This window comes from Pyxicephalus adspersus, chromosome 1 (genome assembly GCF_032062135.1).
Source record: "Pyxicephalus adspersus chromosome 1, UCB_Pads_2.0, whole genome shotgun sequence".
In the NCBI taxonomy this organism is placed as follows: domain Eukaryota; kingdom Metazoa; phylum Chordata; class Amphibia; order Anura; family Pyxicephalidae; genus Pyxicephalus; species Pyxicephalus adspersus.
Window position 1 is genome coordinate 129,440,537 of NC_092858.1, and position 22,829 is coordinate 129,463,365.

The window sequence follows — 22,829 nt, forward strand, 5'->3', positions numbered from 1 at the left end:
TATGGCCGCTGGCAGGTCTGCCTCTCTGCCATGCCCATCCTTCCCCACTGACTATTTATCACTAAGGATGCAAAAAACATTCTCACTAATTGGAGATGGGTTGGAGGAAGAATGGCACACATGAGGAAGGCACACATGAGAGGGAGCAGCAGTTGGATAAAACCAGGTGTCAGCGTGTCAATCAAAGGGCAAGTAAGTTTTGGGGTCTTTTCCTGAGGACTTTGCTTGGGGGGTCTGCCACATGGGAGCTGTCACTGATGGGTATAACAAGGTATGCCTTACCTAATAATGTGGAAATATTATGGGTTTATTTTGAAACGTTACTAAATGGCCATAATGTGCTGATATTTTATTGTAGTGTGTAATGACTTAGGTTGAAAACCACTGCCTTACTCTGTTTAAAATTTAAACTAATATAGATTTTAGATGTACAGTATCTTAGGGGTTTATTTATAAATGTTTTCATCCACTATTCACATAACGTATACTTGAATCACACATTTTTCCAATAATATCTTTTAAAAAATATTTGTTGGAACCATTGATAAATAAACCTCATAGTGTACTCTTCTAAGATGGCACACCAGGACTTGTAGTATTTAAACTCTAACCTTCTGCATGTTGTGTGTATAGAGTAAAACAGAAATGTGTTGTGTTTAGTTACATGTGTTTTTCTTTTTCTAGAACTGCAATAACGTTTATTTTGTAAACTGTAGGTATATGGTTTTTGTAAGACCTGAACATTTCACATCAAAGGTGTAAATAAAATGAATGAAAAAAAAATTCTAATTGCAAAAATAAAAAATCAAGCAACATAGAAATTGGGAATATAGAAAGCATTTAGTTTTTTTTGTCTGGCATGTTTCCAACCTAAACATCCTTGAAAAACTATGTTAGTCCAGAAGCCTGGAGGAAGTAACCCATGTCAATGCAACCATTAATAAAATCAGACCTTAGCAAACAGACCAAATGGGTTACAAAAGTTTATGTTTCAAATCCAGGTTCATCTACAGTTAATTCAAAGCAGAAATGGTGCCTTTTATTTTAAATGTCTGCTTCTCTACAAAGAAAAAAAGTGAAATTACGAAACAACTTCTGCAAAGCAATCATATAGTAGAGTTCTGTAGGGAATCTGCTGTGTCCAATGAGGAATTGCAGCTCTTCTCCCCCTCCTTTTTCCTGGCAAAGATTCAGTTCTTCAAGGGGAAAAAAACTTGCGGTATCTTGCTTCTAGCCTGAAGCTTTAAGAGTAGAATTCTTTCCTCCTTCTCTATGCTTCCTCTGCCACTTAATCTGCTTCTCAAGAAGGAGTTGTTTTATGGTCATGGGGGCTTTACGTTTCATACTGTGGCTGTTAACCTTGAATATTTACCTGGCCTGTGCCTATGAAGGTAGGGTTACCTGCATATACTATTTATTCAATCAGATTCATTGTGTTGGGGGTTTACAAAGAAGTTTCAGAGTGAAAAGTTACTGTAACTGCTCAGGGCACTTCACTTCTTGAACTGGTTTTGTTGGTGAATTTCTAGACTTCTGTTACTATACAGCATTTGACTTTGTTATAATCTGCTCAGAGACCTTTGGTACAGTTTGTATTGTGATGTGTGATTGCTCCAAGTTTTGCTGATGTGGTAGGCTAAATCCTTGAGCACACTGCTTTCTCATCTAGTCTAACAGTTTACTTTGGGAAGTAGGTTTTCTTTGTATTCTGTCTGTTTGCCTTGTGCGAGAATGTCATGGTGAGACATGTTTAAAGTTGTGCATAGTTTACAGTCATTTGTGGCTATCTGGTATTGTAAAGCTGTGATAGAACTATAGGTCTCAGCTTGTCCTGTCAAACATACTGGAACATGCACTTCCATAATATTAAAGAGATGGAGGTTTATATTTGTATGATTGAGTACAAATAATATAATTGAATATACAATAAATATCTTAGTAATGCAATATTCATCTGCATGGGTTTTTGCTTCTCCTTGACTTGTTGTACCTTCAAACTGCATTATTAAACAGAGGACTAAGAAGGGGTGCAAAGTGCAGCAATTCTAATCAGCGATAATATATTTATATTTTTATATATTTATATATTTTATGTCTTTTATGTATTTTATATCTTTTATGTATTTACCAGACATTGATTACTATAGGTTACTTTATTGTGTGCATCCTTATTGAGCTTTGAACTATCTTAAATGGGGCGCTAATATTTCCAAATCTGTAAATGTCAGATCCTCCATATCCATGGCCATGTCTTAATACAAATGATCCATCTGTTTTAGACACAGCTGTTAAATTATGATCACTTTTACATTGAGTAGAATCTGCCTTTTACCATGTTATTACATCATACCTCCCAACCTTAATACCTAATATTTAAAACATTTGGACACAATAACCCCTTGGTATGACAACCCAAACTATACCTAAAGCATTAATGCTAAAGCTGGGACTTTTAGAAGGTCTGCCTGTCTGTTTGTGTTCATGCATACAAACATACAAATACCATATGTGTATATACAGTAAACTGAAGACATGTTTTATGGATGCTTACCAGAAAGATTTGCCTTAGATATACATTGTACGTCACTGTTTGAATTCATGGATGTAAACGTGTTTGTACTAAGAAAAATCCTACAATCTATGATTTGCCAGTATAAGAGCGTAAATGTCAGCAACCAAATTATTAATTTGTAAGAGTGTGATACTAAAGTTTGTATCTCAGACCTATGTTCATTTAACACTTAACCTTTACTTGATATTTGTATCTGTTCAAAGGTATGTCAGCGCTGTGATTCACTACTAGACTTTGCTGACAGCCAATACATTGTGACGGTGTGATTAATTTCCGTTTACAGATGTACATTAGACAAGTGCTGAGTAGGTAAGCGGTATTCCTATCAAGCTGTTCTGGAATGTTAATATATTTAAGGTACAATCCAGCATTATTCAATGCAGTTTTGCCAACATTTACTTAGTAGTATGCATTCCAAAGCTTCATTTTCTAGTATGACTGATGACATTTAGGGGAACCTATCATGATCAAAATATAGCTGATGTTATTGCTTCTGTTTGTGAGGTAAAAGGTCCAGATTGTGGCCTATGGCATCATAGTAAGCAGGAGTGACACATTAAAATGCGCCCATTAACTGCTGCAGGCAGGAATCCCGGTTACGGATATCACAGAATTGAGCATTTAAAGTTGAACTAAACCCCAGATTACTCACCTATTCCATTGCAAGGCCCTGCCATCTTTGTTTATCTTAGTTGGCTGTACAACCGTGTTGGGATGATGCCTGTGCCGAAGTTCATGCATTCCCAGCATTCACAAAGGAATCCAGGATTGCTGATGTCCCTTTCTTCTTTAACGATCTTGCTGAATCACAAATGTTAAAAGTGACTTTAGTTCCACTTGGAAGTTATATACAAACCATGACTGTACCTATAAAAGATTAGCTTCACCATCACCTCGACATGAACCTGTCTATTGGTCCTTCATTGATATAATCCTTAGGCCTTGTTGACAGGTGGAGAGGATTGTTTGGGTGCACGGAAAAGATCTACTTTTACAAAATAAAGGTTTTTATATAACTTCAGCTGTGGGTCTAATGATCATTTTGTGGAAATACTTCCCTACACTGCTTACCTAATGCAATGTTTGTGGAAGGTTAAACTGAAACCGTGAAAGCATAATGTATTCATCTTACAGGCCTCTGGCATTCTCGCGAAAATTTCCTCGAACTTCCAATGGTTCCGCTAAATTTCAGCGAACCGTTTTTGCGAAACCTTTGGAAGATCGAGAAAATTCTAACAGGGGGATTGACAGGATTTCCTGGGAATCCTCGTGTTTTCGATCTCCGGGGCACTAAAGGTTAATTGGAGAACAGTGTGAGATCCCGGGGGCACTAGAGGTAATTAACCTCTAGAGCCCGGGGATCGCAGAGGATTTCCAGGGCTGCATGATGCATCCCTGGAAACCCTCTGGCTCGGCGAGAGCTCGACCTCTCAGGGAATAAAAAGGCTGTTCTCACTTATATTTTTGGTAAGCGAGAAAGGCCCGATTCGCCACGAAATCGAACTTAATATTTTTGCTCGCTCATCCCTAGTGGACCCACACTACTGATTTTGTAATGGTATCACACTCTTAAACATTTTTGCTCTCAAATGTTGTAACCTGTGCTCCAGCTCCGGTTTGAAGGAAAACAGTGCCTGTAAGTAGACATCACAAGATACATGATGCCTTGATTACACGAGTCTGTGCCCCTTGGTGTTACTTTAATATTGGGGCTTGACTTTCTCTAAATTTATAGCCAAGTCCTACCTACCACAATTTAAGTATATATAGTTTTTTTGGGGTTTTTTTTTTTTTGATATAGGGAATAGTTAAAAAAGTGAAAATTGTTGTCCGTGTTTCTGCCACCTGTGCCTCATTGGGAGGTTTTCCTTCACTTCCTGTCCAGTGTGAGAGGATATATTTCCAATATGAGGGAAATTCATGACAAGTGTCTCTAATGGATGATTTCCCCACTATTCCAGTTCTGTTGGCAACTCAAAATCTTGGATTTGCCCTCAATTTCGTAACCAGTGTCATTGGTAATCAGAACAAAAAGAGAGAGTGAATCTCCTATATGGGGCACAGATGGCAATACAACTCTAACAGTGATTCTCACCCCTCAGTATCCCATCCACACTCTTAAGGTACAGGGGAAGAGCGAATAGCTATTAGGTTGGAGAAAAAGTAGCCCTATATTTATTTATGAAGTGTGCACACAAACTCTATGCAGATAGTGTCCTGGCTAAGTGCAATCCATTATGCTGTCCTAGTAACAAAATGTTATCACGGAGGAGCTGTAGGCTCTTCTAACAAAGGTAACAGTGGGTACTCATTCTGGGAAAGGGTAAGGAGTACTATTTTAGCCCTCAACTCATTCCCCATAGTGAAGGAGCAGACTTTTAGGGGCCCACCGTATTTAAAGGAGTTTCCAGATTTCAATTACCTCTCTGCTTGTAAACCCCCACACAACAAAGGATCATGTTTTAGGGATGATACAATCTCCCCTAATGATTGCCACTGTAGAGGGAAACTAGGGGTTTGTTTTTTTTTCACAAAAGGGAAGGGAACATACTTTTTGCTCTCTTTCTTCTTTAGCAAACCAGATTTCAGGGGACCTTTCATGAATAGGAAGAGGCATACACATGCTCACTGCCTTATTTCCTCGCCATGAAAGTCCCAAGCAAGTCTAATAAAAGCTCTGCTTTTATTATTAGTTAGAAACCTGCTCTATTTATTGTTTTTATTTTTATTTATTTTTTGTAAGGTATTGAAAACACCTGAAGATGATGGCAAAAACTACCTGCAAAAAAAAGCAGTGTAAAATAAAGCCTATAGAGGTGGCAAGGGTGGCAGACCTGCCCTGGATGCCTAAAAAAACTGCAGAAACGCTGCAGTCTCCTACCACTGGCAAATAAAAGATTAAATATGACCCTATTCTAACCCATTCGGTCCAATGTTTCCCTTGTTTTGCAAGTAGGTTTAAGTGGCAAAACATCTCAGAACTGCTAGTCTGAACATAGCCTAAGGTTTACAAATTACTGTTTACCAATGTGGTTTGTGTGCTTTATATGTCACAGAGCTTTGCTCAATCAAAGCCCTAGTTTCCTCTGTCATGCCAACAAATTTCATGGAACCACAACACTGGATAAAATCTTTTGTAAAGATTTTATTGTCTCCAGGGCCATTAATGGACATAAGGAGGATTCTGATTACTTCTATTGTTGGGTAAGGGGGTTGATAGAGGATAATATTATATGTGTTTGCATAAGGTAACTTTACCAACTTTGTACAAAATATAATAGTTTTTATGGTGTTATAAAGAAAAAGTATGACATAAATTACCAATATTTTCTGTAAAATATTTTTTTTTTCTGCAGAATTATCCATGGGTCATTTTCAGATGCAGCAAATGTACTCATGGTGTTATCACTACAGCCCATTTTGTATAAACAGTACAGTGAGTGCTGCAATTGGTTTCAGAGAATGGTTTCAATTTTATTTTGGAGCATGTAACATATTAACTTTACTATTGTTTTTTAGTCTAAACTATAATTTGGCAGTCAATTCTACCTTAGAAAACTTTTTTTGGAATGGTTATTATTTAGTAAAGAGTTTCCAGAATGTGTTATGGAACACAGAAATTGTAGCAGGAAAAAGGAGTATTGTTAAACTTAGTTGTTTGTATCGGGGAAAGTCATAAAGGTTGTCCACTTGTTTGCAGAGTATAGGTTCATCCTTCTTTGAAATTAAATAGGTCTTTAAATCTGACCTGATTGGTTTATGTGCTAGTCACAGCCCTGCATAGGTTCTGTGGCCACCCTCACGTTTTGATTTTTAGCTTTATATTACAGTTGACAGTCGAGAATCTGGCCACTGATAATCCGGGTCCTTCAGTTTTTTACATGAATTTCGGATCGCATTTTCAACATAGGGACTGTATTACACTGTTTGGCCATTGATGTTTTGTAGGTGCTGCTAGAGGGCTGGCCTGTGTATGGAGGTATAACTTTCGAAAATCCGGCTTTCCTCAGGTCTGGTGGTTGCCGGATTTTTAAATGTCAACTGTAAAAAAATGTAATGGGTAATGGTGAACTTACTAAAGTGGGTGAATATATACATGTCTTCTAGGTGGGTGGTAGGAGAATTATCCAAGATATCACAAATTTGGAGCCAACTGCTGAATATAGCCAAAACAAACAGCTGCTGAAGTACTATAAACTAGAAGGCCTCCGGCCAAAACTTACAAGAATAAGTTGGCCATGAAAAGATAACAAATACTTTTACTGGAACATTTGCATTTAATCCATGGATTTTCCCAGTAGTACATTTATCTTTGTATGTCATTAGGCTTATAGGTAGCATTCAGCCTCGATAGTGAAAGGAGAAGCAGCACAATGATCAGCTCATCTCTTCATCATTCTGCTTTGCACATGAACAGATTGGTTCTGTGTATAGTTTCATCCCCATTCCAGCCTAGTTTTACATGGTAAATTGGTAAATTTATCAGGTAAAATACATTTAATGATGTAAATATGAATATAGCTCTGCATTATTGTGTGTCTTCTATATTTGTCTAGACTAGTACAGCTACTAAATCCCAGTATCATACTTGGGCAGACCGACCCTTTGAAATGGAACTAAAGTTTTACTAAAAAAATTTCAGAACGAGACAGGCAATGTTCGTTCTGCAATAAGCATTCTTACCGGTTACTTGCTGGAGCGGTCAAATTTGCTGAGCTAGGCATGTGTGAGACCCTTCAGTCTTTACTGCCACAGTAAGTAAGTAAAGTAAGTAAAATGGAAGGGGAAGGATTTTTTTTAAAAGAACGCAAATAAATGCATAAAAAATGTTTTTCGTTATTATGTAAAAGGGAAAACATCTCTTTTACATTTTTTTAACAGTCTGATGATAGGCATGCTTTAAAAGAAAGAGGATCATGTTAATATTTAAACAATAAAGCTCTAATTATATTTATATTAAATGGGACAAACTTAAAACTGAATGTCATTTAAAAGCCTCTTTTGGGTGCTTGGTTGCTACCTACGTTTTATTTTATTTATGACAAATCAAAAGGCTACCTAATGTCACTATATCTGTCTGTCATTTGCAACCCCTATTTAATGTACAGCGCTGTGTAGTATGTTAGCGCTATAGAAATACTCTTTAATAATATTAATTTAATAATAATGCCTTGGAAAGACTGTTAACTATTCTCTAAAAACTTTCTGCACATTCTTTATTTGCAGGTAACATGAGTATATTTTAGATACATACTCACATAATGTACGTCAGTGGTTCCGCTTCAGTGCACTTTTGGTGTGCATTCATATTTATGTGTAGGCAAAGGAGTAGAATAATAATAATAATAAAGGTGTATAATTGCAAATAGAATAGGTTTTTTAACCTGAATTTTGCTGAATCAGAACTTTGCCTGGACCAACTGAAAATTATTACTGCTATCTCACCTACAACCATTTTAAACCTCCGGCTGCTTTATTCCTTTTCTGACATCTTTAAATGTATTTAGGCAAGGCGCTAAAAATGTCATATACAAAGGAAGTAGTAAAATGGACACCACGGGCCAGACTGTCAGCTCACGGGCCAAGTTTATTTAAGGCCATGTTTCCTTTTAAGGCTCTGGAATCCATGGCACTGAATTTTTATAGGTTATGGAATTTAGTATGACATCCCTAGTGGAGAGGGATTGCATAGTTCCATTTCCAACATAGTGTTTCCCAGGACAGAAAATCTTGATAAACAACTCTAATTTTGGGATATACTTTTTAAGTTAGTTACAGTATTTTTATAGGCTGTTAAAGAGAAGCAACTGATAGTTTCTTCCATATCAGCCAAAATGTAAGTGCTGAGACAGAATTCAAGCCACAAGTCTGTATGCTCAAGGCCAACATTACAACCACTGTACCACATTTAATTTGGACCTGTACCTTGTTTTCAACACTGAATAATAAATTCCATTACTTCCAAGTGAGGATATTTTTGCTTAAATCACACATGAATTGCATATATGAGATATACTCACCTACGTTACAGTTAAGTTTTCAAGCTTGTTTCTGTTGGATTCTTTCATCACTACCATAATTCTTGTCTGCTTTAAGACGTAACATAATGTTTACACTTTACTGTCACTGAAACGATCATTCATGAGCATTTTGAGTGACAGTTTGGGAATGATGTCTGTACAGACTGGCTGCTGAGCTCACTGCAAGCCTGTGTTATTTTTCACTCACCCGACTTGAAAGTACAACTAACTCCTATTTTTGCACACGTGAACTCCTTTTCTACTTCACAAAGCCTACTGCTGTGTAAGGAATGAAGTGCAGGAGCTTCCACTGACAGTTTCCACTGTGCAAATTTTACTATACATTTCAATAGAATCAGTTGGCTTGGGTTTTTCATTAATCTTGTTTAGAACTGGATATTCCATTTTTTTTATAACTTCTCTATGGATCTTTAATTGCCAAGCAGAGTGTAAAGTTTGGGCACTCTGCAAGTCGGCCCTCTCCTTGCCGTTCCCACTCTGGCCAGTGTAATTGTGAGATACAGTTTGACAATCAGGTTCCATATTGCAGAAGTTTTGATAACTATAAACGGAACTGGAAGCCTAATCCAAACACCACCACAGAAAGTAACCTAACAATGAAGCATAAATACTTCAAAATTTACAAATACAAGTTTCAGATAAATGACACTTATGAATACAACCTTGAGTATTAAAACTGTGTATTTAAAACAAGTGGGCAACATACAAATATATCTATCCATAAATACAATGTAATGAACCTCCTGGCATACCCTAAACGATAAATCTTAAAATTGTACAGAGGATAATAATTTATAAATAAATAATAAATATTAATTAATAATAATAATTTGAATCTGAAGTTGACTTGTACAGTGGGGTGAAAGCAAAAGTTACACCTACATTTCTCACTTTTGTTAATCTGCTTTATCTAAAGAATAGGAGATGATATTAAACTAGAAGACAAACTGACAAAACTTCTTTTTTAGGTATCTGATACGAATCTATATCAGTGTCCTAAAAACAATGGTCTACACAATGTCCCATTAACATTTCATGCAGTTATTGTATCCAGAAAAGAACAATTTACAACTGACATAATATGATATTGGGGTATTTGCTATGGCCAGTCTATAAATTTTTGTAAGTAGGTAGAACTTCTGGAACATTGCAGGATTGTTTGCAGAAGTGTCTTTGTAAGCTCAATCACCAACCAGGGCCATCGTTCAAAAAAGTTGTAGAAATGTTTGAAAAAGCCTTACGATAACACAGCTACATTTCTATTTTACCTTCTATAGGCATCAATGTTACCTGCACCTGGAAAAATTCTCTAACTTGTCACTTGAACACTAGAATGTAAGATAGGGGATCCTTATTAGATACAAATGTATAGTTCTTCCACTAACTGTTTTCTTACATTTCACATAAACAATATTATAAACTGTTCATGAGTAAGAACTTCTGTCTTCTATTATTGCAGCTATTTGTGTAAATATTCTGGCCTTCACCTTTTGATTTGTTTTTAAAGAAAAAAATTGCAGCTTTAGGCCAATAAACAAAATATGTTAAATTTTCTCTAAATTAGCCTTTTATACAAACTTTTATCTGCCTATTAGATAATGATTAGCTACCAAACTTGTCTCCATGGCTTCCTTCACCTAACTGAGAATCTTACAATTATAATCTGTTGCAAACAGCTCAGCATAGCAGTAGTAGTATGCCAAAAAGCTTTATTTATTTTGGCTGGAAAGAAAACCTCTGGCTGTAGCTTTTGGCTGGAGGTTATGTGTACTTAATACCCAAAGAGAAACTTGATGTTTCTCTTTCACAGTTAACACTGGGAAGATAACACATTATAAGCATTAAAACATATACTAGTACTTTGTAGACTTTAAAACTGTATAGAATAAGATTCAAGAAGATTATTTAAGGATATCGACCAGCTGTTATACCATATTTAATTTTTTTTTATTTGAATTTAATATAATAAAATATGAATGTTGTTTATGTGTTTGTTCTTTGTTCTCTGGCTTTCTCTGTCAAAATCATACTGTATAGTTAATTGGTGTTTTCAGGAGCTGGCTCTAGTGAGTTTACAGTCCTGATTTATTAAAGCGCATTAAGGCTGGAGAGGATACACTTTCATCAGTGAGGCTGGGTGATCCAGAAAACATGGAATGGATCTGGTCCAGGATTGAAAACATTTCTTAACCTTCCCAGCGCTAACCCCGAGTGTGACTCGGGGTAAAAAAAAAGATACAGAAGGCGGTAACCCTGAGTCACATTCGGGGTAGCTAAAACAGTAAAAACCAATAGTAAATAGAACGTTACCTGATCCTCCTTCGTCCTCCTTCATCCTTCCAGTCTCCTCGCTTCCTCCGGCCGGTGTCCTCTGTATCTAAAGAGTCACCGGGGATCCCAGTGACATTGGTGCATACAGCCATTGCTGGGGGCGCTGCCCAGGAGGTTAACAAATAGCAAATGACTTTTGTGAAATGCACTCCAGGTTTGCTGGATCACCCAGCTTCACTGATGAAAGTGTATCCACTCGCCTTGGAGAGCTTTAATATGTAACTGTTGTATTAGATAGAAGGCTTCACATGGGTGGGAACTGATGTATATGTTCTTTTGTAAATCTGTGTACATCATATAGGCACTCTTTATGACAAAATAGGATATTCTTGTAAAATGCACAGATGATTCATAATGCAAAGGGAATGTAAACATAGGTGTCATTTTGAACGAATGAGTGCTTCTCACTAGAAGTAGGGGTCCAGCTGCTATTGTCAGATCTGTAAATCCACTTTCTAAACCAGTACTGCACATACATGTAACATTAAATAATCTGGCAGTGATACACATAGTATAAACAATTGCTGCAGAAGCTGGTTATGTATGTCTGCAAATAGTTGAATTAGTGTGTGACCGAATTTTACATGTCAGTATTATGTAATTAGTATATACATGGCAACTTAAATGATGATTTAAAATAAAGCAGTTTTTAAAATCCTGTTTTTCAAAATGTCCCTGCTTTATTTTCCAGTTACATTCTTCCCTAGTTTTATATTGCAATATGGGGAAGATAGATAAAAATAGGAATGTTATGGCCAGCAGCAAAAGTTCCAACAGACGAACAGTTGCAGGCATAGTTTATTTAAATTGAAAATGAGCACATATCAAAATCTTTATATGTTTATACACGTTCTGGTTTCCCGGTGTTTGAGGTCATTGGCTTTCTTCTGCCTCACTCTGTGTACATCAGGACTCTAGTACAATGTGTTTCATAGTTCAATATAATTCCTCTCTGTTCCACCCTGCATTTTTCTTTTTGTGATGTCCATTCCATCTGCTTGTAATCCCCCGCACTAGCATATCTCCTACCTTTAGACTTTTATAAAGACAGACAGCCCAGAGAATGAATAATGCAGTTCTGCTGCAAAAATGGGCATGTATTCATAGTGGTAATTGCTTAGTGTACAAGGGGTAATGGGTAAAAGAGTTTGGACACAATATACTCAGTAGAATTTAGAGAACCTAATAAAAACACTTAAAGACCAGCAATTGTTAAAACATTACTAATATTTCACCTACAACACAGAATATTGATTGTAGTGATAATTATTTAACCATGCCCCATGCCCCAAATGAGTGGTCAATGGAAAAAAAATGCCCTGCTGTTGATGGTCAGTGGGAAATATTTGGCAATATTGGTCAGTGTTAGAAAAATGTCCGATGCTTTAGTTTAGTGGCGGGAAAAAAGAGTTCCAACATTGGGGTTTAAAATGTTGACCTGTCTGTAGCAATAAAAAATGCGAAGGTGTTAGTGGTAAGAGAAAATCAGTCCTCGGAATATTCAAACATCTTATCAGACTCGTCTAATTTTCAGAACCCCTTTTAAAATTCAAATATCAGGTTAACTATTGCTAACACCAGATCAATATATCTTCAACATTCCAGATCAGTTCCTTAACATTTGGACCTTAGAGCAGGCCCTCTTCAGAACCACCTAAGCTCCGCTATAAAGCTCAGATCGGCCCCTCTTTTCTACTCTCCAGAACCCCAATCAGGCCCTCCATAACCCCTTCAGACTTCACAACAAGGGAGGAGGTGGTGATAGGTTTTACCTACTCACAAGCATTCCAGCTCCCATCACTGATACATAGGAAAGGTTCCCTGTTGACAGTTCCACGGATATTGGAACATTTGGGAGGGGTATGCCCTATCAGCCGGCAAAGAGGCCAAGAAAGACTTAAACATGCAAAACATCAGGTAGAATATAAAGTATATCTTTTCATTCAGCTTTGTTATTCATGATTACATGGGTGATGCTTTGACCCATACTTACATTTTGAGGTTACAGTAATGAGAAAATCTTTTTGAAAAACCTTTTTTTTAGTTGCTTACAGGGACTCTATTTTAACAAAAATTAAAACAATAACACCCCGTTGTGTGTTAAATCTTCACTCCTTTGAAGAACCTTTGCATCCGCTGTTATCCGACATGTGGGAATGTTTCAGCAGGTGCCTATCTGGATGTTGTGGTCTCTCATACCGATCCTTATGTCATTACTGCACTCTGGATTGACTTGTGAGTGTCCAGCGATGAACTTGTTATCCAGGACACACTGATACCAGAGGCACCCAAAAGTCTTTAAGAGAGCACAAACTAGACACACCACCCCTATAAGGTTAGGTAAAGGACTTTTTAGCAATTCAGTTACTTTAAAATAACAGGGGGGCTATTTGAAGATTATAAAGCTATTTGGTTATACTCAGATTTTGATACTGGAACAACATGCACATATGTCAAGGGGTGCTTAAGGCAAACAGTGGGGGTTACTTGGTAAATTTACTCTCGAATACAGTTCAGAAAGCTAAGAAGCATTGATTTGGACTGTTTAAGGACCCTGTAGGTGGACACAATGCCATATTTTGTATATACAACTGACCCAGCATTTCATTTTTAACAGTTTCTTTTATCCTTCCTTGGCAGCAGTCTCATTTTGTAGAACATATGCAGTGCTCTGATTATTTCATTTGGCCCTGTTCCCCGTACATAGCAATCATATTCCTTTCATGAAGAGACTTGTGAGTACTGAATAATCTATTAGGCTAATTATCCAGCATGAACCTTTGTAGACATGCATTATATATATAAATTTTTCTAATTAAAATGACTAGAGGGGTTTTCTATTTTTTCATTTTTTTTAGTCCATTTTACTGAGCTGCTGTATAATTAAACGTCTACATATTCCATTCAGTTTACACTCTGTGTGGCAGCTTTTGATAAAGATTTCAGGCACATGTAATTATGTTATTAAACATTTGGGCTGTATGGTATATTGTCTCCTTTATTAAGCTAAAGATTTACCATGTCTATCAAATAAACATTTTAATAGAAATGTATGTATACTGTAATGGGTTTGTGTAAAAAACAATAAAGGCAAATCCACCAAAACTGACATACAATTATGGGCACAGTTTGTTTCTCATAACTTTTAAACAACTTGGAGATCCGTTTGACGATGTGCTGGCAGTATATGGTACCTATGTTCATGTACTAGTAGTATAGGATAGGAACACGATGTATACATCTGATCTGAGCAAACAATCACAATGTAACCATTTAACACCTGCAGGACAAAAACCTATATATAAACACACACATATATATATAAATATTTATATATATATATATATATATATAGTATATTATACTATTGTAATGACATCTACAAATATGACAGGCTATGTCAGAAAAGAATAGTGCTGTAAAAAAATGGACATTTGATTGTAACTTGGTATGCTACAAATTAATTTTGGAAAAAATGTGCAAGAAATGTATGGGTATTTCCTAAATGTTTGCCAGGTCCAGTGTTATCAACAGTTTGTTACTTATATAGAATTTATATAAATGTTACATATAAATATATTTACTTACACTTAACTAATACATGTGTATGAACACCTCAAAACACTTGCCTCTAAAATTATACATTTCTGTAGTAGTAATCATTTGGCTGACCTGGCTTAAACATGTAGAATAAGAGTTTAGAACTCACTTGATACATGATGCGTCTAAGACATTGGGCATGATTCATTAAAGCTTTCCATAACTGGAAAATATAGACTATCATGGGAGAACCTGGGTGATCCAACAAACGTGGAATGAATTTTTTAAAGCTAATTTGTTATTAATTGGCAAATAGTTTCAATCCTGAACTAGATCCCTTCCAGGATAACCCAGGTTCACCCATGATAGTATATCTTCTGCAGCCTTTAAAAAATCAGATTGAATGAATCGACAAAAGACAGCTAGGAAATATGTATTTCTAAAAGGATGTCATCAGTGGCAGCATAAAGCCCTAAAAACCCTAAATCCTTATTAGATGACCTTTTAGTTTGCATTGTAATTAGGGGAAAGACCAGCTGTAAGGAGCCCTCTCACATTCTATTTTGGGAAAAAGTTCCTAGAGTTCAGTTCCTCTGTATGTGACTCTACAAATTGTGTTAGTTTTTTTCACAGGAATTGACAAATATTTCACTTAGTGTGCCTGAGCCAAAGACATGTATATGACTTCTGCATGATGCGATAATACTTATTGAAGCTGTGTATTGAGGATCTGTCATACTAAATGTACTTAGAATATTTGTGTGCTAAAACTTTTATTGCCTGCAGCTTGGTGATTGAAAACTGGGGTAAGTTTAGAAAGCAACTGTATGACTTCCAATAATATGACTAAATCCTACTAGGTTGTATAATTGTTGTCACATTTTAAGATGAATTAGGTTAGTTTAAGTCAGTTGCCAACAAGTCTTCCAGCAATGCAAGATGTAATATATCCTGAACTGTCCTCTGATGTTATTCAAGGTAAGCATGCCTTTGTATGCTCCTATTAAGTAAACTTCTGGACTGTGCACTTGAGGTCAAATTTATGGCGTCAGTTATGTACGCTTCTTAATAAAAAAGACAATTTTTTTGGGAAAAAAAGGTATAATATTTTAAATGTAATTTTTCAACAGATTCATGCAAGAGGTCAGCTGTCATCCATGTACCTAAGGCTCCATTCATGCATCTGTGGTCAGATGCAGTGCTATATTGTGTGTTATGTCTATATTACCATATGTTGCATTAAGGCAGCCCATTCATTTACTATATATACTCAAATATAAACTGATCCAAATATAAACTGAGGTAAGTATTTTCTTCTTTTAAATAAATTAAGGTGGATCATTTGCTCCTGTCACCAATAGTTGGTGCTGTTTCCTCTTGTAAAATGTGTTACAAATACATGTTTTATGTTTCCAAGAGCATGGCTTGTTACACATTTCACATCACAGTACCATCTACATTTCAGATCACAGTACCATCTACTGGTAAGACCCAGGTATAAACAGAAATTCTTTAATGTAATTTTTGGGGGAGAATCTTGGTTTATACTGGAGTATATATGATCAATAGGTTGTCAGCACACACAACAGTAGTAACAGATCTGCACCATTTTACCTTGAAGCATCACTGTGCGCAATGCGCTTACAGTGCACAGTGTGCTTACAGTACTTGGCACTGCCATGAAGGTGAATTGCTTTAGTGGGGTGGGGCATCACTGTAGAAGCATGCTACTATTAGTTACAGTAACAAGCCTTCAAATAGGTATGTTACCAGAATGCATTATGCAATAAAAGACAAAGAAACTTAGTCATTGGCTGTTCTAGCAAATTATAGAAATATAAAGCCGAAGGTTTTTCTTCCTTTTTTTTTTTTTTGAAAAGGAAATTGAGTGCATGTTCTATTTCAATATGCTTTTTAACTCTTTTACAAGGCTGTGTTTTTGTTTTGTTTTTTTCGGGAGGGGATTGGATAGATAATTCAATGAATTTAGATGTTGCTGATATCAAACCATGTTGCTGATCACAAATAAGATTGTTTCACCTACTAACATACGGACATTTTTCATAGCACAGTTGCCAAAGAAGCTAGCTTATCTGCAAAGAAACAAAACTAGATTCTGTGATCTAAATGTGTACAATTTTGTGCTGCAAATCCTCCACAAGAATTTATTTAAGGCAATTACCATGACCATGAGGGAGACCTTACCATGACATGATGGTTGGTGTTGTATTAGCTGAAATGTAGCACACAGATCACAACATTCCAATATTGCACAAAGTCCTATAAAATAGTTTTCAAGCAAAGCTTACAATAAAAATTTGCAGTATGTAAAAGAGAAATTTTATTATTATGTTACATATCCTAAATATAAATTTTATTACACAGTATTTATATAGCACCAAGGTATTACGTAGCGCTGTACAAAGTCATGTTACTAGCTGTCCCTCAAAGGGGCTCGCAATCTACAATATACTATAGTCATATGTCATTAATACAGTAGGTAAGGTCAATTTGGGGGAGGCCAGGTAACCTAACTGCCTGTTTTTCGGATGTGGGAGGAGACTAGAGTACTCAGAATAAAACCACACAAACACGGGGGGGGGGAACATGCAAACTCCTTGCACATAGCGCCCCGGCCAAGATTCGAACCGTGGACCTAGCACTGCAAAGGACAGAGTGCTAACCACTGAGCCATGTTGCTGTCCATACTAGTCCATATAATTTAAATAGACATAAGCATGTTGTCAATTAGCAGGAAAGAGTACTTTAAACAATCTCCCATTTATCTTTCTAGTGGTATGTAATTTGTATTTATTGTTCACAAAAGATTTGAAATCGAAGCTTTTTTTTCTATGAAAAGCAGAACCCCGCAGTCAGCAGATGTTTCTAAAGTTAGGTTGTCCAACATAAGGGCCATGGGTCGGAATGTAGATGAACAAGTTGTTTTGCTTGGGCCTCAGCTTGCTTATCAGCCACAACTCTGCTTTCTATTGGGGTGGATAACAAGCCAACATGCACAAGGAGTGGAACCAGGTGGGTAGCACAGACACAGACCTGAGAGTAAAGTATAAATCTGGGACTGATACTGACACAGCGGAACAATGGGTTAGATGGGTGAACACTGGAATGAGGATATATAAATGAGAGAAATAGGGGTATATCAGAAATAAGGAACAGGGAAGCAGAGACTATTTTCGAAAAATGGGGACCTGGCCAAATATGAAGTGGAAGTTCCAAATGCAATGAGTTCCAAACTCCTTGCACTTCTGCAATTAAATCAATTGGGCCCTGGAGAAGGTGGAGACCCTTGGGAATGCACAGCTTTTCCTACTCAAAAATCATCCCTGCAGGGAAGTAAGCAATGGGAGAGGTATAGAGGAAAGGTAGTGGTAGGTACTACCGTGTTTCCCCGAAAATTTGACCTACCCCGAAAATAAACCCTAGCATGCTAATCATGCAAGGGAGAAAGATAAGCCCTACCCCCTATCGGCTTCTTTGGAGAGTGCGGTCACGTGGTACGAGGAGGGATACCAAGAGGACGGAGAGAGCAGAGAGAGAGCAGGAGATTTTAAAAGCACTGGAGCAAGGAGTCAAGAAATCACAGGGTGGTTATTACCTACTCTGGTGTGACACTACAACTTGAATAAGAGGTTGGTGGACTCTCCTTTAAAAGGGTCATTGCTAGTATTTCATTCATTAGCAGTAATTCAAACTTATTGATTGATTTTCTTGTCTATTTATTTGTCTATTCTTATTCATGACTTCTTGTATATAACAGAAAAATATGTGATTTTGACAGGTCACAGGTAACACAGAGGTATCTTTCTATAGATCTTTTGTACAAAAATAAAAAATAGGAAAAATAAGACATCCCCTGAAAATAAGCCCTAATGCGATTTTCAGAGGTAAAATTAATATTAATAACAATAATAATAAAAATGAATAATAATAATAATATAAAGAAACTTCCCCCCATAATAACGTCATGATGCCAGAACCCACCCACTTTCCCATCGCAAGTCTGGGCCTGCCATGGGAAAAGTGGGTTGATGGTGTCCAGAGACACAAAATGCCCACCTCCCGGAGCCTGCGATGTCTGCGGGAGACGTGGTCTTCGGCTCTGGCCGGTGCGCCCAACCCAAACAGGGTCCTTCTCCTGATCCCGCTGGTGGGTGTAACAGCCAGAGCCATGGCCCATCTGTCAGACGGCCCAGGGTTTGGGGAGACCTGCACAATGTATTACAGTGCTTCTGACCTCAGCCTCCAGTCAATAAGTATTGCACAGTAACTTTATTCCTATTTTTTTTAAGTACAAGGCTTGTAGCATAAGTGTATATTGAGTCAGTTTATTATATTTATAACCATTCTCGTTTAAGCACCTCCCACGCTTGTTCTAAGCTGTAAAAAGTAATTGAAACTTAACTTTACAGCAAGGTCTACAGCTAGGTCAATACTGGAATTCTGGCAAACCAATAGATATTTTTCTATATTTGCAAGCTTTTTTGTAGTACTAATACATGGGGACATGGGCTTGTTTTGAAGATGAACAAAGCCATTGTGCAGACTTTTTTCATGTTTATCTTTGGAGATACAAAAATAGAGGATGAAACAATGTTCTAAAGATTTTACAGGCAAGACAACATTTATAGTAAATATGCTTTCATTGATCCGGTTTTTTTGTCACTGCTGCACTGCACAATGTCACAAATATAACAGTAGGTATTGTAATGCTTATTCTATAGTAAATATAATTATGTATCTTGGCATATAAAGAAGTGTGTGGGTTTTTTTCAGGTCCTCTAAGCTCTGGGCATGTCCCAACGTAAATTTGAAATGTGCAACTTTGCCCTGTCAGCCAGTGATTGGCAATGTCAACCAAGTGGTCTGTTGATTTTTAAATGGCAGCCCACTCTTTCTATAGACTAAAGGTCAGACATTTACCTAAGTTATGGAATTGTTTTACTAAAATACCAGACTCTTTACTTGTATGCAGAATGTATAGCCAGGAACGTTTTCTTAAATAGAGTTTGGAGATAGAGTTTGCCTTTAATGATTATTCCCTAACTCCAGCAACCTAATAAAACTGACTACATTTTGAACTTAAGTTTCCAGTGGATATGCCTGAAGTAATAAGTTCTCTTTAAATTGGAAAAGATATGGTAGTATTTAATTAATTTCAGTAAATATTTTGATCTCTAAAAATGCTTGCACAGGACTATGCAGATATATAATTACAGTTCAGGTGATTGAACATCATAATTAATTTGTTCTGCATTGCTGAAACAGAAGAATTCCATTTCCGTTCTTGAGCTTGAGACTAGAAAAAGTTATATGATTCCCCTAAAGATGACACAGGCAGTAACTGTTTACAAGCGTACCTAAACTCACAATTTTCACAGTAAAAATTCTGTTTGGTTTTTTTTTGTTTAAATGCAACACCCAACACTTTTAAAAAAGATGCATCACCGCCCCCTAAATTTTCATCCCCTAGGGCAGGGGTCGGCAAAGTTTTATGGCCACTAGGCCATTTATGGGGTTGGCAGGAGCACACTAGGCCGGACCTGCCCTAATGGCCCCGCCCACCACCAGGGAACACCTGAAGTGAAATCCCTCTCCTCCGTATGCATTGCCTTTTTGTGAAAAGGGAAAGAAATTGCTGATCTCATGCATGCACAGTGAGATCAGCTATTTTTTTTCCAATCTACATCACCCGATCTCGCGCCTAAGTCAGGTGACGTATGAAGAAGAACCAGGAAGAATAGGCGAAGATGGCGGCTCCCGGAGCACTGGCACAAAGAAGGATGCCGGGACGACGGGGGACCCGATGGAAGAGACCTCCGGACCGATCGACTGCCCTGTGGCATTAAAGGTAAGTACATTTTTTTTGTTTTGGGTAGCTTTTGAGTTTAGATCTTCTTTAAGAACATGTATTTGCTTTGCCTAAGGAGAATTCATCACAAAATAGTAACTTAAAAAAGGGTTGAGATGAAATGGTAGTTCCAATGTACTAATTGTTTGTTTTAGAAGAAAAAGCATAATTCTTCTAAAGAAGTCAGCAGTCTCCAATATAAATATATATATATATATATATATATATATATATATATATATATATATATATGTATGTACTGTATATTGGTTTATTATAATCAAGTATAGACCAATCTTTTTTCCCTAAAATGCTATTAGAAAAGAATCCTTGATAGTACTTGGTTTCCACCAGTAGATGGTGCTGTGTCCTGATATAAAGTGTGTAACAAGCTCTTTTTATCTGATATTTGTTACACACTTTACATTAGGATACAACACTATCTACTGATGGCCAAATATTATATATATATTTCACTTAAAGTCCAATGAGATGAAATTACATGAATTGCAGGTGAGTAGCCAATGATAAATGCTGCAGATCTGAAAACTTGACTATCATTGTATTCCAAATATCATCTATTCTATCTATCTCATCTATTCCCTTTATACTGTATAATGTAATAGGAATGTTTGAATCAAAGAAGTGACTGACATTGCAGGTGTTTTGGCATGTAAAATAGTTCACACAACTGGGTAATTATGAAAGTTTTTTGGCAATGCGTATGTTACTTTTACATGCTGCATAAAACAGATTCCTATATATTCTCTGTCAGTTCTTCACTGGCATTTGCAGTTTAATGCATTACTGGGTTGGTGATGCCCAGCTAGTGTGGCTTCCACTTGCACATCCTTTTAGAAGAAAAGGCATAATTCTTCTAAAGTAGATAGCAATCTCCAACAGATTTCTTTATACTGTACATCCAGAGTCTATTGTTGTATGTGTCTGAATTACTATTCTTAACAAATCTCATCTCTAATCACTATCCTCCCATTTCCTTTCGCATTTGATGTGATGCAGACACTGTAATTGTGTGGTTTGTGTAGTCTGAATGTATGAGGATGCACGTGACACAAAAAAACATCTTATTTTGAATGGACGTAGGCGCAGTGGAGTTTATTTTAATGCAGATTGATACTGATTGTTGTCCTATGTCTGTTTTCAGCTGAATCCAAGATTTTTTCCCTCTTTCTTTCTCAGATTAGATTAGTTGGAGTGTTGAATTGTAGTGAACATTTGTTTTTTTTCCAGATTCAGAATTTATCATTTTTTTTAAATACAGTTCTAATCATAAACATTGAAAAGCAAAGTGCAGTATTACAACCAATCTGGTTCTATGGGTTATAACAATATTTAAAGGTTTTATTCTGTTTCTGGTAACTTATAAACATCTTCATAGAGTTAAAGTTAAGCTCCAATGTTTTTTAAGGGTTAATGTAGAAGGTTTGTCCTCAAGGGCCAGGTTTTTCACACTTTTTTAGTATTTTTCTTCTAGACTGCAGTACGGTTTGTAAGGTATTTTTTTTACAAAGAGTCAGAAAATAACTCTTTTTGGTTACAGGTAAAACTATGAAATTAACCATTCAGCTTTGTATTATAGCACTTACTATGATGCTAAAATTTTACATATAGTAATGCTTATTGCAATATACTAAACTATAACATGGTACTATAACACACTGGCTTTATAAATACTTTAAAAAATGCTAAAAGTTTAGAATTAGTTTTTTTTACCCAAAAATGTTCTTGAAAACAATGTACTGCTTTTACATATAAAAATCCAATGTATTGCATTCAATACAGTTATTTTGTATTGAATGCAATACAAATGAATTTTGAATTTCCCGCCCCGCCCGGCCGGGACGTACACACGCACCAACGTCACCAAGAACTCCCCCAGTGACTCATCGGATGCAGAAGCAGAAAGAAGAAACAAGACGGAAATCGCGACTATTTACTAACCTTCCCTAGGTGTTCCAACCCCGAGTGTGACTCAGGGTTACCACTTGTAGCAACTTTTTTCTACCCCGAGTCACACTCAAGGTTACCGCTAGGGAGGTTAATGGACAATAATTACAAAACTTCCCTCAGTTCAGTCCTCTGTAATTGGGTAAATATGCAGTTCATCAATATGGCCCCTCAACCATATGTGTTATTTTCAAAGATGACAAGTTTAGTGGTAAATTTATTTGTGGTGGCCACAAGATTTAAGATAGATGTCTTTAATTCTAAACTTTAGACAAGCGGATAAAATTAGGTGAAATACACACTGTACCTGTTTATGTCAATTTGAAAAGATTTTATGTAAATGGTTCAGTGACCGTACATTTTCTATATTTAAAAAATACAGGGATTCTGACAGTCCCTCAAACATTCTCTGGTGGGAATCAATTACTGCCATTGAAAGAAATGGACCTGGAATATTCCCACAATGGTATGCTTGAGGGAATATTGGATTCCCTGTTTTATAAAGGGA

The 22,829-nt window shown here is 36.6% G+C and overlaps 1 protein-coding gene across 2 annotated transcripts in view; it reads left to right on the plus strand.

The window, feature by feature from the left end:
- The first annotated feature begins 1,221 nt into the window (after positions 1-1,221).
- The window catches only part of SRPX (sushi repeat containing protein X-linked), a 42,548-nt gene continuing 20,940 nt past the window's right edge, over positions 1,222-22,829 (plus strand). Inside the window, exon 1 of one of the 2 annotated variants that reach the window (XM_072427336.1) lies at positions 1,222-1,391. In XM_072427336.1, coding sequence (XP_072283437.1) covers positions 1,319-1,391 — 73 coding nt within the window. In that variant the 5' untranslated portion in view covers positions 1,222-1,318. The remainder of the gene's footprint in view (positions 1,392-22,829) is intronic. The other variant, XM_072427344.1, reaches the window with a different exon arrangement.